The 14822-nt window shown below is 41.5% G+C and overlaps 1 protein-coding gene across 3 annotated transcripts in view; it reads right to left on the bottom strand.

Annotated features, from left to right (window-relative positions):
- Positions 1-14822, bottom strand: part of HSD17B1 (hydroxysteroid 17-beta dehydrogenase 1) — a 485223-nt gene that overhangs the window by 112729 nt on the left and 357672 nt on the right. For all 3 annotated transcript variants that reach the window (XM_077459465.1, XM_077459467.1, XM_077459466.1), the window contains exon 4: positions 13564-13657. In XM_077459465.1, coding sequence (XP_077315591.1) covers positions 13564-13657 — 94 coding nt within the window. The remainder of the gene's footprint in view (positions 1-13563; positions 13658-14822) is intronic.

The raw sequence follows: 14822 nt of genomic DNA, 5'->3' as shown, positions 1-14822 counted from the left end.
CTCTAATCAACCGGTCTCAGAGACTGTACTGAAAGACATGTTGGTGTCACTCAGAACCTCCCTGAACACTGACATCCTACGATGTGTGGCTAAGGTCAAAGATGATGTCAATGAGATAGGCAGCAGGGTTGATCATATTGAGAATTAAATGGGTGAATTTGCTTCCTCCCACAACATGCTCATCGATGCTCACAATGAAAGAGGTGACCAAATTGAGTCGCTTAGAGCTAAAATTGCAAACCTCGAGGACCGCTCTAGGCATAACAACCTAAAGATCAGAGGCGTCCCTGAATCTGTTCAAATACATCAACTGAATCAATATGTTTGCGATTTGATCTGAACAGCTCTACCCAATATACCTGCTGCTGAAGTGGTAATTGATAGAATCCACCGTCTGCCAAAGCCCTCTATCATATATGAGGATGTTCCTAGAGATGTGATAATGAGGGTGCATTTCTTCCATGTAAAGGAACAGATTATGACATGCTTTCGCAAAAAAGAGCAAGTGCCTGAACGATTTTCTCATCTCCAACTCTTTGCGGACCTATCCCAGTACACCCTCCAGAAGAGGAGATCGCTTCTATAAATCACAAAAGTGTTAAGGAACCATGATGTCCCATACCAGTGGGGCTACCCCACAAAATTAATCATTACCAGGAACAACACCTCATCAGTGATCACCACTTTGAATGAAGGGCTTGCACTTCGCAAATGGGACATTATCCTCGAGCAAGAACCACCTGCCCGGAAGTCACCCCCCAAATTATCTGATCAGGAGGAATGGCAAATTGTCTCCCATAAGAGAAAACACTACAAACCACGTGACAAAGTCGCCTCTGGATTAACACCCTAGCCACATGTTTCTACAGATTACCCCGGCTCATCGGAGCCTTCCCACCTGAATCCCCCTCACGAGTTTTGTGCAGCAATTCTGCAATCAGACCCCTCTTGGGATCACTTTCCTCTTTTTACCCAACAGTTATGGTTATGTTTTTATATTTTCTTTTTCTTTTCACTGTAATTTATCTCTCCAGATGTACGATTTCTCAATCCTCAGACCTTTTGATGCTTCTCCGGGAGCCAGAAGCGACAACAACACCCACAGCAATATAGGACCACACGGACCCCAGATCTGCGGACTTTCAAATTTGACAAGCAACCCCCAATAAGGTACATTTTTCCTTGTTATGCCACTTACAATAATATCATTCAACGTAAGAGGTCTAAACCACCCAGCTAAACGGGCTTCTCTGTGGAAAGAGGCCCTTAGATTGGGAAGTGACCTAATCTGCATTCAGGAAACGCATTTCCAAGCCTCAGCTTCACCCACGTTCACTCACAAACAGTTTCCACACATATTTACTGCCTCAGCCCCTCGCAAGCAGAAAGGGGTTCTCATAGCGGTAAAGAATACGGTGGCCTTTCAGCTACACAGTTCCATACAAAACCCAGAAGGCAGATTTCTGATCCTCCTATGCGATATTAACGGCAAATCATATACAATAGTGAACGCCTACGCACAAAATACTCGCCAATTTCAGTTTGTAAAAAAAATATTTTCCAAAATTGCTAAGTCTAAGAAAGGATCCTTGATTGTTTGTGGGGACTTTAACTTAACAGCTATCCAGAAATGGAATTGACAGCTAAGCCCTCGCGCTCCCATGTAGCGCTTCAACCCCTATTCCATGTAGAGGATGTTTAGGATGCCAACATGCTGAGGAGAGAGATTTTACTTTCTACTCAACGCGGCATAACTCATACTCAAGATTAGATATGGTGTTAGTAGACAAGGTCCTGCACCAGGCAGTGTCCTCCTCTAGTATACATGATATTACATGGTCAAACCATGCTCCTGTTCCGATATCTATACTAGAGGAGTACACACCTAGCCCTGCATATATATGGAGAGTTAACTCACAAATATTTAACTCCACACAAAATGTAGAGAGGCAACTCAGAGTTTTTTCATGTCAATTCTCAATCTGTTTCTGATCCATTTATGGTCTGGTGTGCCCATAAAGCCTATGTCAGAGGTATTTTCATCCAAATGTGCTCACGCATTTGGAGGCGGAGGCTTCGGCTGCTGGAAGAGACGCTGAGAGAGATTCGCTCTGTAGAAGCCAGTAACAATACAAACCCATCCCAACTATTGGCCACCAAATTGTCTAATCTCCGGGCGACACTAAGATTAATTTTACTAGAGCAATACGACAAGCACATTAAGGCCCTTAAAATAACAACTTATTCATCAGGTAATAAAGCAGGCACATTCATGGCTTACAGACTGAAAGCCAGAAAGCTACAATCCAAAATTGAACATCTTATTGACCCCCACACTAAGGCGAAAATAATGGACCGGAAGGGCATCGCAGACACCTTGGCAGCCTATTACAGTGACCTGTACAATTTAAAAGATGACCCTGAAACCCCACAGCCAAAAGAAGAAGGGATTGCATCTTTTTTAGCATCCCTTCAACTTCCCACTCTAACAACCGATCAGCTTCATGATCTCAATTCCCCAATAACCCCCCAAGAAATTTGTAGAGCTATCAGATCACTTCCCTTAGGTAAATCTCTGGGACCAGACGGTCTATCTAACGACTACTACAAACAGTTTCATGATATTATCAGTCTGAATCTCTCTCCGGTGTTTGCGGCGGTGGTGGCCTCGGCCTCTTTTCCGCCAAAGATGCTACAGGCTTATATAGTAACAATACCCAAGCCTGAAAAAGATCCATCCTGCCCAGCCAATTACAGGGCTATATCCTTACTAAAAACAGACCTTAAATTGTATGCTAAAATAATTGCCCACAGGCTAACTCAAATATTACCTACTCTTATACAATCGGATCAAACCGGCTTTGTAACAGGACATCAAGCTTCTGATGCGACTAGGCGTGTCATAGACCTGATTCAATATGCTGGGGCCGGTCGGGTGCCTTCTCTGCTCCTTTTCCTCGATGCGGAGAAGGCATTCGACCATATCCACTGGCAATATATGCAAGCTGTCCTAAAAAATATATGGGTTTACTGGGCCCATATTAGCAGCTAGCCGCAGCCCTATATTCTACCTCTTCAGCAAAGGTATACACATCTAACACCCTATCCTCCTCTTTTTTAATCACAAATGGAACCCGGCAGGGTTACCCTTTGTCCCCAAGTATCTTTAACCTATTGCTTGAGCCTCTGGCGGAAGCAATAAGAACCTCACCCCTGATCACAGGTTTCAACCTTGAAGCTGATTCCCATGTCTTTTTTGCGGACGACATAATTATCTTTCTGACAAACCCAGAGACCTCCCTAGCAGCTACTCACGAAGTCCTTAAAACCTTTAGTGCAATATCTTACTACAAAGTGAATTTTACTAAGTCGCTAATTTTAGACTTAGGGCTTGACCCAAAACTTTGCAAGAAAATATGAGCATCATATACCTACACTTGGAGTACAGGAGAAATTCCTTATCTAGGCATTCGATTAGTAGCAGACGTCAAGCAATTAGTAGACATTAACTACTCCCTTCTTATTAGCAAAATAACAAAAGAGGCCCAAAAAATTACCTGGATGGGACGTTTAGCTGCCTTCAAAATGTTTGCACTACCTCAAATATTGTATCTGTTTAGAACATTACCCATGATACCTAAACGAGCACATTTCACAGAGCACGAATCTGGAAAGCTATGAAGCTCCGAAGCCCAACTTCTGAAGCACAACTTTGTGGGTGGTATGGGCATGGTTGACCTAAAGGATTATTGGGTAGCAACACAAATGGCTCAATTACGTTGCTGGTTCCAACCAGACATGGATAACAGGTGGATCAAAATCGAACAATCTTCTATCCCCACTCCGGCGCTCAAGAACTTATTAATAGCAGACACCTGGAGACCTGGATTAGTAAAACGACCACTTCTCACCATCCAGGCCTCTTTAGAAGCCTGGAGGCGATTCCAATTGACAGACTTTCACCTATCACAGAAGACTTCTATCTTGATACCATTAGAGGCCCTATAAATACCAGTCCCAAACCTACCCCTCCAAAAATGGAAAAATAAAGGAATTTCTGATTTGGGTCAAATACTCCAGGGCAGCTCTCTTAAGCCCTTCAAAATACTTCAGGTGGAATTTAATTTACTAAACACAGAAAATTATACCTATGTTCGAATCTTGCATTTTATAAACTCTCTCCCCAGAGGTACAAGTACATACGAAATAAATGTACCTTTTACAAATCTGCGCCACATATGAAATGGGAATCAGATCTAGGGTCCATCTGCCCAATGGATAGCAGCTTTTAAATCTGTGTATCAAGCCTCTAAATGCATTAACCACTGGGAATTGTCACACAAAATCACTCTTAGCCCTTGTACACACGGTCGGAGATTCCGACAACCAAATCCGTCGGAGTAATTCCGACAGAGTAATTCTGGAAGAGGTCCGGAAGTGATGTTGCATACACATGGTCGTACTAAGTTGTCGGAAAATCCGATTGTACATAACGTGATGACGTTATTTTGTTATGACGGGACTAGGTTCAGGCTAGTAGCCAATAGCTTTGGTCTAGGAATTTGATCTGAGCATGCGTGGTACTTTGTCCGTCGGAGTAGGCTACACATGATCGGAGTATGTCCGATTGGAGCATTTTGTCGGAAATTTTTACCGGCAAGTTGGAAAAGTTGGTCCGTCGGATATTCTGACGGAAACAGTCCGATGCAGACCACACACAGTTGGAATATCCAACAAAATGGTCCGATGGGACACATTCCGTCGGAATCTCTGACAGTGTGTACAAGGGCTAAGGTGGTACCTCACACCATATAGAATTTCTAAGTTCCTCCCAACACAGTCCTCACTGTGTTGGAGGAACTGTGGAAGGGTGGGACAGATTATGTATATTTTCTGGACATGTAAACATTTAATGAGTTTTTGGAATAAACTGTTCAGTATAATATCTGAAATAACTTGCATACTCACCCCTCCCATGGCAGCCCTAGCCATACTCAATATTGGCATAGAACTATACCCGCCTGACTGCCGCAGAATAGTCACTCACATTCTATTAGCGGCTAAAATGCTTATTACAAGAAAATGGAAGACAAATCTAGCTCCCAGAGTGTCTGAGGTGATCAACATGGTATAATATAACTTTACATTTGAAAATATTCTAGTATGTAGTCAAAACACCAAATGGACCTTTGATCACCACTGGAAGCTGTGGATGTCTTGGACGAAGCATAATGGAATCGCTTAGGCTCAAACCCATACCCATGGGGATACGCATATTCGGATTTCATCATTGCTATCATAATGTATTTAAGGGCACTGGTTTACCTGGTACCTGAAGAGGCTCCTTGGGTTCAAGATTACTGGAACAATCTTTTATTCAATGAACAATATTTCACTTATTGAACAATTTACAGCTCTATACCGTACTGAGATAGCGAGATTATCTTTCTTAGTTTCATGTCACACGACTTGCCTTAGTACTTTTTTTTTTTTCCTGTTCTACTACACCTACTTTCCTTTTGAGGTCTTCCACCTGCAAGATTTTGAAGTTTACGCTGTTTTTGAAGAACATTCACACTATGTTGTGATAATATGTATTGTAAACTTGACAATGTGCTCTCTATACAAAACCTCTTTGATCTTGGTTCTTTATTTTATATGTTATAACATTTTTAATAAAAATGAATAATAAAAAAAAAAAACAACAAAAAAAAAATTTAATTTGATACTAAACTCATATCCAATTTAAATTATTGTTTGTGTTTCTTACCTGTCTTAGTTTCTCAAATGGCCTTTTAAGTTTGTCCATTTTCTTCAATAGTGCAAACGTAACTTATTTGCTCCATGAGGTGACAATCTCTTCTAGCTAACTATTATGTTGTGCTGTGGGTCTGCTACACACACACACAATGTTATTGTTGTTAATGTATATATTGCATTAATTATAAAAATATTCAGCCTTTTCAACTTCTTTTATTTGCTTAGAGTCCCCAAAATTGCCTGAGTTTGACACATTTTAGAGCACATTGTCACTGTAACTAAACCAGATTAACAAATACACTATTTGTATTGAGCATTGAAATAAGAAGCCACACATTGTTTAGTATAAAATATTTTATTCCAAGCACTAAGGATGAGCCGAACACCCCCCTGTTCGGTTCGCACCAGAACCTGCGAACAGACCTAAACTTCGTGTGAACTTTAGAACCCTATTAAAGTCTATGGGAAACGAACATTCACAATCTAAAGTGCTAATTTTAAAGGCTAATATGCAAGTTACTGTCCTAAAAAGTGTTTGGGGACCTGGGTCCTGCCCCAGGGGACATGGATCAATGCAAAAAAAAGTTTTAAAAATGGCCCTTTTTTCAGGAGCAGTGATTTTAATAATGATTAAAGTGAAACAATAAAAGTTTAATATTCCTTTAAATTTCGTACCTGGGGAGTGTCTATAGTATGCCTGTGAAGGGGCGCATGTTTCCCGTGCTTAGAACTGTCCATGCACAAAGTGTCATTTCGCAAGGAAAAAAAGTATTTTAAAATCACTTTCCATTGTGGGCTCCCGTAATACAGAGATCACTCAATGAGTGTTCTCTGTAAAGCCGACAATTCATTCATTGATAAAAAATAAAAAAATAAAAAATAAAAAAGTGTGGGGGTTCCCTTAAATTCAATTACCAGGCCCTTCAGGTCTGGTATGGATATTAAGGGGAACCCCCGTTTTAAATAAAAAAAAAATTGACTTGGGGGTCCCTCTAAATATCCATACCAGACCCTTCAGGTCTGGTATGGATATTAAGGGGAACCCCACATCAAATTTAAAAAAAATTTGATGTGGGATCCCCCTAAAAATCCATACCAGACCCTTTATCCGAGCACGCAACCTGGCAGGCCACAGGAAAAGAGGGGGGGACGAGAGAGCGCCCCCCCCTCCTGAACCGTACCAGGCCACATGCCCTCAATATTGGGAGGATGCTTTGGGGGTCTGTGACCCCTCAAAGCACCATGTCCCCATGTTGATGTGGACAAGGGCCTCATCCCCACAACCCTGGCCAGTGGTTGTGGGGGTCTGCGGGTGGGGGCTTATCAGAATCTGGAAGCCCCCTTTAACAAGGGGACCCCCAGATCCCGGCCCCCCCTGTTTGAAATGGTAAGGGGGTACAAAATTACCCCTACCATTTCACAAAGAAAGTGTAAAAATGGTTAAGTAAGACAAACACACTTTTGAAAAATTTCTTTATTAAAAATAAAAAAAATAAAAAAAAGATTCCAGCGGTGGTAATCCACTCTTGCTATGCAGCGATGGATGATCATCTCTCCGGGGTCCAGCGATAGCTGATCTGATCCAGCGATGGGTGATTTTCAGTCCAGCGCTGTCCATACATGCATCCGTCTTCTGTCTCCACTGCGGAGACACTGCGGGGATCCCAGCGCTGACGTTTCTTATATTAGGCCACCCGTCACCTGACCCCGCCCCCTCTGATGCTGGTGAGGGAAGCCATGGGGTTCCCCAGTGACGTATGGGTGACCCCGCCCCCTCTGATGTAAAGCACCTGCATCGCTAAAAGAAAAGCTAAAACTAAGGTACAGTAAATTGGGGCATCAGTGGTTAGTGGCCTATACTGCTTATAGATTGAGGCCTATATTGGGCCTAGATTATGAGTTTAGCCTGACATTAGGGTTTGTCTTGTGTTGTGTCTTGCAGACCAAATGGTGGATAAATTCACAGCCCCAGATTTTGTACCCAAATTTATTCAGCAATACTGGCAGCTGCCATGTCTATAGCAAGTCAAAAGTAGGTAGGTAGGAAAGTAAGTAGGAAGGTAGCGATGGAGAAACTGTTGGAATTAGTGAAGCCTCTGTATCCCATGACAGACAATTATTATTATTGGAGGCCAAAATTGGTAGCCTGCATAGTACATATAATAGGGAGCGCAAGAAGGTCATGGAATCCCAGAAATCGGGAGCACCAGCAGATGACATTTATGTCCCCAGGCTGTGGTACTACAACAGCTTGCGTTTTTTGTCCGACCAAACCTAACCATGCCCATCACTCTCAATGCTTCCTTCCACATCGGGGCTGAGGCCACAGCACCTGAGGTCCACCCTGGTCCTTCTACACAGGAATAAGTTATGGAGGAGCCCAGCTTGACCCAGGTATAGCATTGTTAAACATATCTGTAGACAAAAATTGAATGATGTTAACTAGTTGTTATTGATCCCAAATGTATGCCTTAACAAAGTCATTTACATATCAATAGACAGTAGTGGCCAAAAATGATTGGAGCAAGAATGAAAGATGCTGGGGTCAGAATAATAGTCTTTTCTATTTGTTAACATTCAATTTGCAACAGTCGTGAGCGCAAAATTGTGTGTGATTGATGACCAAAAATAAAATATGTCCCATTTTCATACACAAGTCTCAGTCTGGAGGAGCCCCCGCCCAGCAGTCAGAGTCCCAGGTTCCTCCCCTTACACCCTGCAACTAAAAGAGCTGGGAAGAGCAGAAACTTAGATGACGCCACAGCTGGCTTCATCAGGCATGCAACAAGTCCCATTAGCACAGTCGTGAGCGCAAAATTGTGTGTGATTGATGACCAAAAATAAAATATGTCCCATTTTCATACACAAGTCTCAGTCTGGAGGAGCCCCCGCCCAGCAGTCAGAGTCCCAGGTTCCTCCCCTTACACCCTGCAACTAAAAGAGCTGGGAAGAGCAGAAACTTAGATGACGCCACAGCTGCCTTCATCAGGCATGCAACAAGTGCCATTAGCACAGCACCAGATGCACAGGAGGCATTTGGATGCATGATGGGAAATAAGCTGAAGGCTATGGAGGAGGACCAAAGCAGTATGTGCGAGGAGATGATACTGCAGCTCTTCAACAAGGGGAGGAGTGGCCAAATTACCCCGAAAATACACATATGTGAATTAGAGCACAATCTTCCACCACCTCCACAGACACCCCCAACAAGCTCACTGGGCTGGAGAATTTAAACACTTCAATTTATAATTTTATTTTTGTTTATTTGGAAAATTATGATTTGAGTTGATCTTTTTTTGTGCAGAGAATGCATTTTTGATTGAATTTATTTTATTTGTGTGGAAGAAAGCATTGAGAGTGATGGCCTGGGTTCGGTCTGGTCTGGCAAAAAACGCAGGCTGTTGGAAGACCACAAAAAATCCTTGGAAAACAGCGCTGTCCAAAAAAATTGCTCAATCGTTCAAAAAAAGGCCTAAGCCAGTGAGGCAAGCTCTAAAATTAATAATAAATTAATTACTGACAATAAACTAAATATAAGTTCTTGCTGCAACACAATGTGAGATACCCACAATAAACACAAGCCAAAAAATAAAGCTGCACTAAAACTTATAAAGTGAAAAAACTAAAGAAATGATATTGTGACATATTAAATCCTAGTATCACATACTAAACAATGTGTGTAACCAAAAATTGTGCAAAAATTATTCAAAATTAAAACACATAAAACACACAAAACACATAAAACACAAAAATGACTTCTTCCTGGGGAAGGAAGAAGTCATTTTTGACGAAACGACGTAGGGTGAGCGGCGTGCTGACGTCACCGTCATTCCCCGTTGACCAGGAAGGGCGGGCAGTGTAAACAGGAGAGAGCCGGCCGGCTCGTGGTTATATACACGCTTGTACTCAGCTGGAAATCTGTGAGTTTGTTATTGTTTTATTACGTTCGGATTAAAAAAACTTTTATACGGAATTATGCTATGGAAGCCTTTCTCTTTTTTTCTTACCAAATAATTTATGGTGGAATGTGAGACGCTCTAACAAGAAGTCATAGGAGTTGGAGACGCCAGCAGAACCCATTGGAGAGATCAGGAGTGATCGTTTTGTTTTCAAGCCTGTATGATCTCCCTAAAAAAAGATCTTGTCAGCTGGTAAGCCTTACTGAATTCGGTGGTGGATAGAACTCTCTCTTTGGGCGCACCTGCTATACATCTAAAGGGTGGTTTAAAGAGTCACTTCAATGGACTGAATTTATTTATCTCTTTGCGTTTCTCTTCCCCCTGGACTTTTTATGTGTTTTAATTTTGAATAATTTTTCACAATTTTTGGTTACACACATTGTTTAGTATGTGATACTAGGATTTAATATGTCACAATATCATTTCTTTAGTTTTTTCACTTTATAAGTTTTAGCGCAGCTTTATTTGTTGGAAGACCACAGCCTCGGGACATATATGTCATTTGCTGCTGCTCCCGATCTCTCGCAGTCCAGGACCGTATTGTGCTCCCTATTAAATGGACTCCTCAGGTTACCAATTTTGCACTTCACATAATTGATGTCTACCCTGAGGTACAAACACTTCACCAATTCAAACTGTTTCTCCATCTTTACCTTCCTCTTGATTTTTCTATGACCTTGTGCTTCCTATTGAATAAAAAAAAATCCTTTTTGTAAAAATACTTGGCTATGTGTTTTACTTAAAAAAGTAAGGCAGGTACATTTCAAAAATACAATGTCAAATTAACAAAGGACACCAACATAGTTCTATATTTGAGCTTAACCACTTCCTGACCAGCGCACGACGATGTACGTCGACAGAATGGCACGGGCAGGCATATTGGCGTACAGGTACGTCCAATATTCAATGCCGCCCTGCCATCGGGAGCGCGCCGGCGGCAGCGCGCTCCCGCGCTGGTCGGGACCCCCGTGAGTCCGGTCGCGGGATCCGCGGACTCGATCGCCGCGGGCATCCCCGCGATCTTCTCACAGAGCCGCAGAATGGAGGAAATGCCGAGTAAACAGCATTTCTCCATTCTGCCTAGCAACTAGTGACGCTGATCTCTGCTCCATGTGATTGGAGCAGAGATCAGTGTTCACTAAATGAAAGCCCAACCCCCCCACAGTTAGTAACACACCCCTAGGAACACTTAACCCCTACACTGCCACCCCCTGGTTAACCCCTTCACTGCCAGTGTCATTTACACAGGAATCACTGCATTTATATAGCAGTGATTACTGTATAAATGACAATGGTCCCAAAAATGTGTCAAAAATGTCCGATGGGTCCCCCACAATGTCGCAGTCACAATAAAAATCGCTGATCGCCGCCATTACTAGTAAAAAAATAAATAATAAAAAATTATTAATAAAAATGCTATAAAACTATCCCTATTTTGTAAACGCTATAACTTTTGCGCAAACCAATCAATAATCGCTTATTGTGATTTTTTTTACCAAAAATATGTAGAAGAATACGTATTGGCCTAAACTGAGGGAAAAAAATGTTTTTTTATATATTTTTGGGGGATATTTATTATAACAAAAAGTAAAAAATAATGCGTTTTTTTCAAAATTGTCGCTCTATTTTTGTTTATAGCGCAAAAAATAAAAACCGCAGGGGTGATCAAATACCACCAAAAGAAAGCTCTATTTGTGGGAAAAAAAGGACGTCAATTTTGTTTGGGAGCCACGTCGCACGACCGCGCAATTGTCAGTTAAAACGACGCAGCGCCGAATCGCAAAAAGTGGTCTGGTCTTTGACCAGCAAATTGGTCCGGTCTGAAAGTGGTTAAAAACGACAATATAATAATGGTGTTGTGGTAACTTGATCCCCAAAAAAATAGTATTCTGGAGATCACTAGAAAAACTAAAAAATTATTATCCTGGAGATCACTAGAAAAAAAAAAATCTGAAATACGTTCGGCAGAACTCTGTCAATATCACCAGCAAAGCAGCTTCATTATTATCCCATTATAAAAAAGAAGAGAATGTGCGCTGCATTTCTAGATTTCATAATTTGCCACATCATGCTTGTGATACCTCCATTACGAACGCTAGTTTTACAAGACCGTCTGCTTCCGGCTTGTCCTTGCTTCCGAGCATGCGTGTTGACTTGGGTACACACACTCTGAAAATCCAACAACACACATTTGTCCGTGGAATATTTGAAAACCTGCTAGCCAATATTTGTTGGCGGAAAGTCCGACAACAATTGTATGATGAAACATACACATGGTCAGGTTTACCGCCAACAGCCTGTCATCAAACAATTCCCATCAGAAGGTCTGATAGTGTGTACGAGGCTTAACACTTTAGAGAATAAAACATGTGTAACAAGTAACATAATAATGAGAAGGGTACTCTTATTAGTCTTGAAGCACACTTAATGCAATCAGTCACCAACAATAGTAGAACAGTAAGTCATCATAGTTTAACCTTGAGATAGGATTTCTCGTTGCTGCAAAAACAAAAAGAGAAAGGAGAAAGGGAGAGAGAGACTGATAAAAGGAAAAGAAATAAAGAGGAGTAATGGTATGGGGATAAAATCCCAGAAACAAGGAGAGAACTAGGACAAAGCTGTAGCCATATTAGGAGGAGAATAGCTTGGAGTATGCATAGTGCCTGGGGTCAAAGACAAAGGTATGTGGATATATGACGCCCAAGGTTCCCAAGTTTGTTCAGAGCACTTCTGTCATTGATAATACCAGCAATTTTTTTGTGTATCATAATCCATGATATTTTGTGTTTAAGTAGTCTAAAAAATTTCTAAAGATGTCCTCCATACATTGCCCTCACAAGGCTCCTATACATCGCAAGAAAACTGATTGCCCGACTTTGGCACTTGGCAAATTCACCCAAAATAACACAATGTATCCAACAGGTCAATGCCACCCTTATCTCGGAAAAAAATACATACACCATAAGAAATCACCCAAAAAATGTTTACAGTATATGGCAATGCTGGTTGAACACCCCAGAAGTGGCACCACCACAGCTGGCATTAGATAGACTACTGTTGGGATAGTGACCTGAGTGCAATGATTCCAGGGAAACATGGGAAGACAGGTGACCCACCGAATGAGCTCTGCCAGTAATTATTTTTATTTATGTATTTCTTCTTCTTACTGCTCTTTTTGTATGTTGCACCCCTTTTGGTTGCAGGGGGGGGGGGGGGGGCAAGAGAATTCAGGGTATTATACAATGATCTCTATGATATAAGATAAATAAGATGATTATACATCTACAAATACCTATAGTTTGTTTCAACTATACAAAATACTGTTGTTTACTGATTGTATACCTATGCAATGATATCATATAGTGTTCTCATTAATAAAAACCTTTTGTTGATGAAAAAAAAAGGTGTCTTCCATACCCCCGCTAAAGTGATTTTTGCCACCAAACATGCCTATTTAAAGCAGATCTATATACAGATATAAATGGTTCACTTTAAAAAAAATTTAAAGCCCAAACAGTTTTTTCTTTATATGTAGCACCCTCTAATAGTTTGCTAGGAAGTATAGGTAAATTTAAGCAGGCTTTGTTGGTTACTAGGCCCCTTTGTTTTTATTCTGGGTCTCCGCAGTGGGTCCGATGTGATTTGCACTTTTGCGTCTTTTGGTCTGTTTCAGGTCTAAATTCAGCCAAAAAGTCTGGTTGAAATCAAACCTGAAATGGTGAATCAGGACGCACTGGACCCCTGCTGGGAGCCGCATGCAGCTCATATGTAAACCCAGCCTTATAGATTTTGCTGCTGATTTTAGCGCAAATACACTTTATAGTAAAATAATTACTGTACTTACTGAACATTAAAATGCTGTAGAACAATAGCCAGACTTTCACAGAAACCTTCCACTGCAAATTTACTGGCACAGTACACATCATTAAATGGGATACCTGAAATAAAGGAAAGAATGATAGATATGTATTTGCAGGCTCTTTCAATAATTTTGTATAAATGCAATTCCATCATTTATCAATTTTGTAAAACCTTCAACATTTGACACTAAGCCCCTGTACACACGGTCGGAGATTTTGACAACCAAATCCGTCGGATTTTGTCCGTCGGATCTTGTCCAAAACTGTTGCATACACACGGTCGGACAAAGTTGTTGAAAAATCAGATCTTTCAGAACGTGATGACGCAATTTTGTTACAATGGAACTACATTCAGGCTAGTAGCCAATAGCTTTGATGTAGGAATTTGATCTGAGCATGCCTGGCACTTGGTCCGATCAAAATTCTCTACACGAGTATGTCCGATCGGCCCAGTTGGTCAGGAAATATTTACAACAAGTTGGAAAATTGGGTCCGACGGATATTCCGACGGAATCAGTCCGATACATACCACACACAGTCGGATTATCCGACAACACGGTCCGATAGGACACATTCCGACGGATTCTCCGACCGTGTGTACAAGGGCTTACAGTATCTCATAAAAATGAAACATTTTTGTAATTTTTTATTCTATCTTTTCATGTGACAACACTGAAGGAATTACACTTTGCTACTATGTAAATTATTAAGTGTACAGCTCGCAGAACAGTGTAAATTTGCTGTCCCCACAAAATAACTCAACACACAGTCGTTAATGTTTAAACCACTGGCAACAAAAGTGACTACACCCCTAAGTGAAAATGTCCAAATTGGGTCCAAAGTGTCAATATTTTGTGTGGCCACCATTATTTTCCAGCACTGCCTTAACCCTCTTGGGCATGGAGTTTACCAGAGCTTTACAGGTTGCCACTGGAGTCCTCTACCACTGCTCCATGACGACATCACAGAGCTGGTGGATGTTAGAGACTTTGCGCTCCTCCACCTTCCATTTGCGGATGCCCAACAGATGCTCAATAGGGTTTAGGTCTGGAGACATGCTTGGCCAGTCGATCACCTTTACCCTTAGCTTCTTTAGCAAGGCAGTGGTCATCTTGGAGGTATGTTTGGGGTCATTATCATGTTGGAATACTGCCCTGCAGCCCAGTCTCTGAAGGGAGGGGATCATGCTCTGCTTCAGTATGTCACAGTACATGTTGGCATTCATGGTTCCCTCAATGAACTG

The sequence above is a fragment of the Lithobates pipiens genome, unplaced genomic scaffold (assembly GCF_037356315.1).
Source record: "Lithobates pipiens isolate NorthernLeopardFrog02 unplaced genomic scaffold, aLitPip1_a1.2 Scaffold_28, whole genome shotgun sequence".
Classification (NCBI taxonomy): Eukaryota; Metazoa; Chordata; class Amphibia; order Anura; family Ranidae; genus Lithobates; species Lithobates pipiens.
This window is presented reverse-complemented; position numbering and strand designations above follow the sequence as displayed.